This window comes from Hyalella azteca, unplaced genomic scaffold (genome assembly GCF_000764305.2).
Source record: "Hyalella azteca isolate HAZT.00-mixed unplaced genomic scaffold, Hazt_2.0.2 contig9056, whole genome shotgun sequence".
NCBI lineage: Eukaryota > Metazoa > Arthropoda > Malacostraca > Amphipoda > Hyalellidae > Hyalella > Hyalella azteca.
Genome location: NW_025939135.1, coordinates 1 through 8385, shown reverse-complemented (window position 1 = coordinate 8385; position 8385 = coordinate 1). Strand labels below are relative to the sequence as shown.

Below are 8385 nucleotides of genomic sequence, written 5' to 3'. Positions count from 1 at the left end.
GTAATGTACACTGTAACACTGTGCAGGTCAGGGGCGTCTGGACGGTGCGTTCTGTGAGTACACTGAGGCAGACAAGCTGGTGTAGTGTACACTGTAACACTGTGCAGGTCAGGGGCGTCTGGACGGCGCGTTCTGTGAGTACACTGAGGCAGACAAGCTGGTGTAGTGTACACTGTAACACTGTGCAGGTCAGGGGCGTCTGGACGGTGCGTTCTGTGAGTACACTGAGGCAGACAAGCTGGTGTAGTGTACACTGTAACACTGTGCAGGTCAGGGGCGTCTGGACGGCGCGTTCTGTGAGTACACTNGTGCGTGCTGTGGCATGGTGTTGCAGTGCGTGCTGTGGCATGGTGTTGCAGTGCGTGCTGTGGCATGGTGTTGCAGTGCGTGCTGTGGCATGGTGTTGCAGTGCGTGCTGTGGCATGGTGTTGCAGTGCGTGCTGTGGCATGGTGTTGCAGTGCGTGCTGTGGCATGGTGTTGCAGTGCGTGCTGTGGCATGGTGTTGCAGTGCGTGCTGTGGCATGGTGTTGCAGTGCGTGCTGTGGCATGGTGTTGCAGTGCGTGCTGTGGCATGGTGTTGCAGTGCGTGCTGTGGCATGGTGTTGCAGTGCGTGCTGTGGCATGGTGTTGCAGTGCGTGCTGTGGCATGGTGTTGCAGTGCGTGCTGTGGCATGGTGTTGCAGTGCGTGCTGTGGCATGGTGTTGCAGTGCGTGCTGTGGCATGGTGTTGCAGTGCGTGCTGTGGCATGGTGTTGCAGTGCGTGCTGTGGCATGGTGTTGCAGTGCGTGCTGTGGCATGGTGTTGCAGTGCGTGCTGTGGCATGGTGTTGCAGTGCGTGCTGTGGCATGGTGTTGCAGTGCGTGCTGTGGCATGGTGTTGCAGTGCGTGCTGTGGCATGGTGTTGCAGTGCGTGCTGTGGCATGGTGTTGCAGTGCGTGCTGTGGCATGGTGTTGCAGTGCGTGCTGTGGCATGGTGTTGCAGTGTGTGCTGTGGCATGGTGTTGCAGTGCGTGCTGTGGCATGGTGTTGCAGTGCGTGCTGTGGCATGGTGTTGCAGCTGTCTCTTATACACATCTAGATGTGTATAAGAGACAGCGGGTGTTGTGGGGGCCACGGGTGTTGTGGGGGCCACGGGTGTTGTGGGGGCCACGGGTGCTGTCAGCGTCGCGGGTGGTGTGGGTGTTGAGGCTGGTATGGGTAGCACGGGAGATAGCCTGTCATCAATATTGGGCAATGTTGGTGTCCTCGTGGGGGTTTCCAACGTATTCATGTATCGGTGTTTTTAGCGTTACAAGTGTTGCGGGATTAACTTTAATTTTCCGTGCGTTTTTCGCGTGTCGTGGTGTATGCGCGTTGAGTCGTGTATGGTACCCACCATACATGACCAACACCTACAATGTCTCCATCAACTGGGAATGTTTCATCATTTCAATTCACCATCAAAGAGGCAATCAATGCTAGTATGATAATTGCATGGAATATTATCCATACTACGCCTTAATCTTTTTACCATTCGTTTCTCTCACAACTATTCATTAGTGACATGTCCGTTCATTTAATAGTTAACCATATACAGATCGCAAGACTGTTCACTAATATAACGACGACTAATTAATCTACGCATTAGTCAAATATAGCCTGCCTTAATAACGTATTGACCGTCCCTCCACGGCGCCAGAGGAGCCACGTGAGCCTCTATTTTTCGTTCAAACTTCATAGGCGTGGCATCGGCGGCCAGCGCGTAGCCTGCTATGCTACGCCCATGTTTATGGTTGAGGTGTTCGGGCAGAAACGACATATATGGCATAACTTTATTTGGAACATCAAAATAGCCTTACCTCAGAGGTTACTTGTTGGCAGAGCCTGCTACGCTTTGATTATTTTTAAATGATCATTTTGCGGTTTATTATTGAATAAATTTAATGCAAGCGTTCCAATAAACTGTCCATAATATAACAAGCATTGCTCGTGCGTTAGTAAACGATTAGATGTGCACAATTAGCGTTAGTTAACATTTGGTTTGATGATCAATCGGGGCAAATTTTTTACTAATTTCGCCGCGAAGGCGAGTTTAAATTTTCCACTAAGGAATAAGCGACAATCTTCGCCTGAACACCGCACACTTGCCACTGTAGTCCCTGGCAAGTGTGCCGCCAACCGTCANAGTGTATTTGTTGCTCTGTTGCCACTTACTTGCCACGCTCACACGTATTGACTTGCATTCACACTCGTGCTAATGCGTCGATCCTGAATAACCTACTATGTATTCGCCCTAATATAGTACGAATAGAAATTATGAACGGTATTATTTGGCCATCAATATCTTTTTACTAATTATGCTGCATATTTACAGAGACAACTAAGAGGAGGGATTCGTCAACAACTCGGCGCTCGAGTTCAACGGCGCTGCAGTTGAAGGCTCACAAGCGACGCGCCAGAGAAGCCGTCGTTGTGTCACCATTTCTCGTCCACTATAAACTCCATACTGAGTGCATCACGCTTACTCGTAGGAATAGCATAGTATGCTCACTCGTAGGGATAACATATTTCAATATCTTAGTCCCATACGCAACGCAAAGAAATTGAAATTAACTCGATAAGAATTGATTTAGCTTCGAGACTAGAGTTATTAATTCCGTTCACCCATGATTGTATCGTATTGGTATCTGCATAATGTTTCATGCTTCCAGTGTCAGTAATAGGCTGAATTAAAACAAAATCACACTTTTTAACTTGATTTTTAACTCTCATCAAACACAGGTTTGATGAGAAAAATTGCGCGCCTTGCAGTATAATGTTTGTAAACCACATCGAAGACTGTAATTTAGAAGTTATAACGGCGTTATGAAGTCTGTTTACTGTAGCTCATACGTTATTGGATGTTAAATAGAACCTGTTCATAGTATAGTTTATTGTTGTCCCAGAGCTGTGGTATTCAGGTTGTAAGTTACGCGTGTGTTGGGAAAGAGCTCTCATACATGTTATCGTCACATTGCTGGGACGAGTGTACTGCTTCTGTGGACGGTCAAGCCAGTCTCGATATATGAAATGGTTATTGTTGACTTCTGTTGGTGTTAATGGTTTGGCGTTACTGGTTTTATACCAGCTTACTGGTCACTAGAATCTATAATGCCTAGTTAAGAGGAGTATTGCAGCACTGGTTACCTGTCGGCCTAGCATTCCATGTGTGTTGTATTTGGCCGCATTTCAACGCTCGACGTTACTACAATGAAGGCGTAAGTTGGTGCAAGTTTACTCCCTGCGATTAACTTGGCCAGGAGCCTGAGGCCAAAACGCTTTAGAGCATCTTGAGTCGAATGCTATCATACAGTTCAGGATCTGAGAGCAGATAGGCAGGTGTAACAAAAAATGGCAATTAATTATTGATGATTGGGTAGGCGGTAGTATGAATCGATCTCCATTTCTCATCACGTGAATGATCACTTTCATGCCACTTCAGCTTCCATATTTCGATAGACAAGTGCAGACATAACCGTTCGTTCTACACTCTGGTCCTAGAATATATTTCCGCCGTAGAGCAATAAGAGATTCATATCAGAGACGTTTCATTCCTGGGCAACATTCCCCAAGCTCTCTTAAATATATACTGCGTTAGAAATGTTCGTGTTGTCATTGAAAGTTACATCGTTCGTAAGTAATGCATCATAGGGATGTGAAGGCATCGTTTGACTGTCGTTCTAAGGTATTCAATGGCGACTAATGTATTGCGAATTACGTTAATTTAGCTTATTGTAACCTGTTCTGTTCACACACTCTAGTACTTGGACCATAGTCTCATATTGTGCAATTATTGGCACTACTTCATACATTCCAGTTTTATTAACAAGCTTATTGCGAATTTGTACAATATATCACACGTAAATTGACTAAGACAAATTTCGGTTAAAAAAAATGCTTTTTGCAACGGATAAAGAGTTGATCAACATATATATATTGTATGGGACGAAATAGGCTCCCTGGGATCACGTTTATCTGCATTCCATCATGAGTAGTAGACAATTATTTTGTAAGTCGCAACATTGAATGATGAACTAGAGACGATGAACTATTGTAACTACTTTTGTACGTACGGTATTTTTTTGACAGGTTGTGGGAAACCAGCTTCATTAGAATGTAGCATTTTTTATTTTCATGTTTGAAGCGTAAAGGACACTGTTTATGCCACCAGGGCTGCTGATTTACAAGGAAACCCTGTGAGAACGACTAGCACTGATATGCTAACTTTAAATAACACTATAAATCAGCTGCAATTTGTTCTGTTCACTTTCCTGACTTTAAAGAGCCTCACCCACCAACTTATCACTTGGGCGACAACTTGCCTAATTCCTAATGCAATAAAAATCATCCTAGGTAAAGAGAAAAAAACGTCCCTAAGAGATGGAACAACGGCTTTCTAACTGAAAAAAAAATTCTGCCCCATATTTCAAGCAGCCAAACTTCGCCGTTGAATTACAGGTCCTAACGAATTAATTTATTGGAATTGTTGAAATGCCTATGAAAAGCAATCCCTAAAATTCCAAAATTAGTTCACAGATACAATTTATAAGAATTATCTATGACTTCAGATGAGTCTTTATCAGTTTTCAATGATAACAAATCCCTCTACGAGAATACCGACAAAAATAAAACAGTTCAAGAAGCCTCTTCCATCAAGGAACTGTCTGATATAAACATATTTGCTGCGGTTACTCTGGTTGAGATGAGAACGTTTCCCTAGAAGCCTCTCTCCTCCAAGAACTGCTTAATATCGTTCACGAAGTCGCCCTTGAAGAAGATCTTCTGGTGAGGCTCCAGCACCTGCAGGACGACCGTCTCCTTCAGGCCGTAGAGGCCCACGAGGTGCGCCTTCAGCTCCGCCGCCAGCTGGAACACGTCGCCCTCCACGCCACTCACCACCGTCATCACTCTGCTCACAAATCATCATTATCGTCAACCGCACCTTTATACTTAATTTTTTATACTAACACATTTTCATAAATTATATTAAGATATTTTCATGAACAGCAGTCAACTTTATCCACCCTCACCGCGTTGCAACTTTTGTACTGAACCCAGTTCAGTAACATTCACAATTGCTACATTGTCTGCATACATACATAATTGATTCAATTCACAATTGTGAGTATAATATCACATTCAAGCCTAAACAATTAAGTTAATTAGTCTTTAAGTAAATATACTTTGCCGCAAAATTAAACAATTGCACGGGTAACATGCTCTGTTTGTAATAATGACGTAATAAATAATAATGTTGTAATAATGACATAATAAATAATAATATTGTAATAATGACGTAATAAATAATAAACTTGTAATAATGACGTATAATGTAATAATAATGACGTTCTCAATAAATGACGTAATAATGTGATGATGAGAGAAGGTATGTAACACCCACGTGTAGTGCTCAAAGTTATAGTGTAATTATGAAAGCTATGTCATGAAAGAAGGTCTGTCCTGAACACAGCCTTTAGTCAAGAAAAGTACAAGAATCGGCGACAGGCCTATCCAGGCCTATTCTTCAATGCCGAAGATACTATACTATACTATTTACTATACTATACTATGTAAGACGCACGTGTAGAGCTCAAAGTTGCGCTTGAGGTGCACACGCGGCAGGAAGTTGCTGGTGCGGTTCACGAAGTACGGCAGGTCCCCAGGCCGGGCGCTGGGGGCGACATAGCCTCCTGGAGTGCGGGTGCCTGTAATGTTCACAAATAGTTTAGCTGCAGCGTAAACTGACCTGCGTCTTGATAGTTCTTTTACAGGGTTTGCCTTGGCCATTTATGAAGTTACCCATAATATTGCAGGGATTACCCATGACATTGCAGGGATTACCCATGGACATTGCAGGGATTACACATTATATTGCCAGACCATATAAATATTTTTCTTACCATATCGAGTAAACTGCAGTTTTTATCCTGTGAATTACTGGGACTAAAAGTATATGATTTAAGAGAAGTATAGAAAGATATATATTTCTTTGATAGCACTTTTTCTACTCGTTTGGCCTTATTAGGAAACGTCATTTAAATAAAAAATAACATTTGGTGTGTATTTTGGAGGGTTTTGATGTGTCATTTAGACCCTGAGATAACAGGAGAGTTAAGCAATGTACATCATATTATATGAAAGGTATACCGTAGGGTAATAATGGAAGCTAATGTAATGTGATAATAATAATGTAATAAATACTTTAAAAAACTTTTTAAAAAACCACGTTTTTCTTGTGGACTAAAAAGTAGAAAATAAATTATGGTTCGCCCCAAAAAACGTGGGTCCGGCTGTACGTTCACCATCAAATTTCCAAAATTCGTGTGTTGTGTGCTTTTCGCTTTAATCATAAATCTGCCCGACACACGTTTTTTGGGGCGAGCCATAATTTATTTTCTATTTTTTAGTCCACAAGCTGTCTCTTATACACATCTAGATGTGTATAAGAGACAGGCCATCAGCACCACACAGCCATCAGCACCACACAGCCATCAGCACCACACAGCCATCAGCACCACACAGCCATCAGCACCACACAGCCATCAGCACCACACAGCCATCAGCACCACACAGCCATCAGCACCACACAGCCATCAGCACCACACAGCCATCAGCACCACACAGCCATCAGCACCACACAGCCATCAGCACCACACAGCCATCAGCACCACACAGCCATCAGCACCACACAGCCATCAGCACCACACAGCCATCAGCACCACACAGCCATCAGCACCACACAGCCATCAGCACCACACAGCCATCAGCACCACACAGCCATCAGCACCACACAGCCATCAGCACCACACAGCCATCAGCACCACACAGCCATCAGCACCACACAGCCATCAGCACCACACAGCCATCAGCACCACACAGCCATCAGCACCACACAGCCATCAGCACCACACAGCCATCAGCACCACACAGCCATCAGCACCACACAGCCATCAGCACCACACAGCCATCAGCACCACACAGCCATCAGCACCACACAGCCATCAGCACCACACAGCCATCAGCACCACACAGCCATCAGCACAACACAGCCATCAGCACTACACAGCCATCAGCACCACACAGCCATCAGCACCACACAGCCATCAGCACCACACAGCCATCAGCACAACACAGCCATCAGCACAACACAGCCATCAGCACTACACAGCCATCAGCACCACACAGCCATCAGCACAACACAGCCATCAGCACTACACAGCCATCAGCACCACACAGCCATTATGCACACACACTTTCTGTATGAAATAAAAGCTATAATTCCATTACTACCATTTGCTGCTGGGTTATCACAGAATAAAATAAGAGTATTATTCTGTCAAGAAATATATTTAATTTATTACACTCTATAAAGGTTAGTCATCCAGTACATAATAACAATTTTTGGATTCAGTTCAGCAGAAAATTGCAGAATAAACCACAAATTTAAAACAGAAAAACCAAAGAGATTATCACTTTAGAATGTAAATTAGCCTCTGATAATAAGAGCAAAATTATTAATTAAAACCATTATTATTATTAAACTTGATACTCACATTGCCATGTGCAGCAGGGAACTCATGTGTGACTGTTGGTTGTGTGTCCACATGTTTGGTTGCTGCGTTTCTCTCAGCCCCAGGGTCAAAAAATTCACCACCAGCAATATTACAGGCAGCAGCTTCCGCTGTACTGCCGGTAATACTGGATGTTGGGTGTGAGGTGGTGAGGTTGGATGAGCAATGGCGAGCTAAAACTACTGAAGGTAACCTAGGTAACCGCTGAGACAGTTGCATATAAATATAGGATGCCATTATGCTTGTTTGAACCTCAAAAACAATATGAAACTTTTTTTATTCAATGATAATATTGTAATTCTCTTAGATGGCTTAAAAGTTGATAGATATGAACTAAATAATTAAAAAAAATTTTCAAGGATTAAGATATTTATAAGAAAACAATATGAAAAAATCAAGTGCTAATTATTTTTTCTAGAGTAATGATGTATGCTTGCCTGTTAAGTGGGTTGCAGCAATTAGAAAACTGTCACCAAGATTTTTTGAAACTTTTATTGTAAACCAAAATTCATACCAAAAATTCAATACTTCTCCTTTGAATATTGACTTTTCTAAGCTCAACTTTTTTCTACAGCTAGTCAGCTATAGGGTAATCGCGGTATATTCCGACACATTAAGGATGCATCGAGTAATGAAAAACTATAAAAAAAAAACGTATGCGTTACGTAAGTTCTGTTGGCTTCACGTGACTCTCAAAACACCGCACTACGCGTCAGCAACGATGAAATGTCACAAAATGTTGCCATATTTATTAAAAAGCCTTCAGAATGGAAACCTACCAAATCCCTATATTC

At 43.0% G+C, this 8385-nt stretch overlaps 1 protein-coding gene across 1 annotated transcript; it reads right to left on the bottom strand.

Moving 5' to 3' along the window:
* Positions 1 to 4129: 4129 nt before the first annotated feature.
* On the bottom strand, positions 4130 to 5725 carry LOC108672456 (the record flags this gene model as incomplete). Its single annotated transcript, XM_018160120.1, has 2 exons — positions 4130 to 4929; positions 5602 to 5725. Coding segments are annotated over 2 exons (317 nt in total), but the record flags the coding sequence as incomplete, so codon positions are not given.
* Positions 5726 to 8385: the final 2660 nt, after the last annotated feature.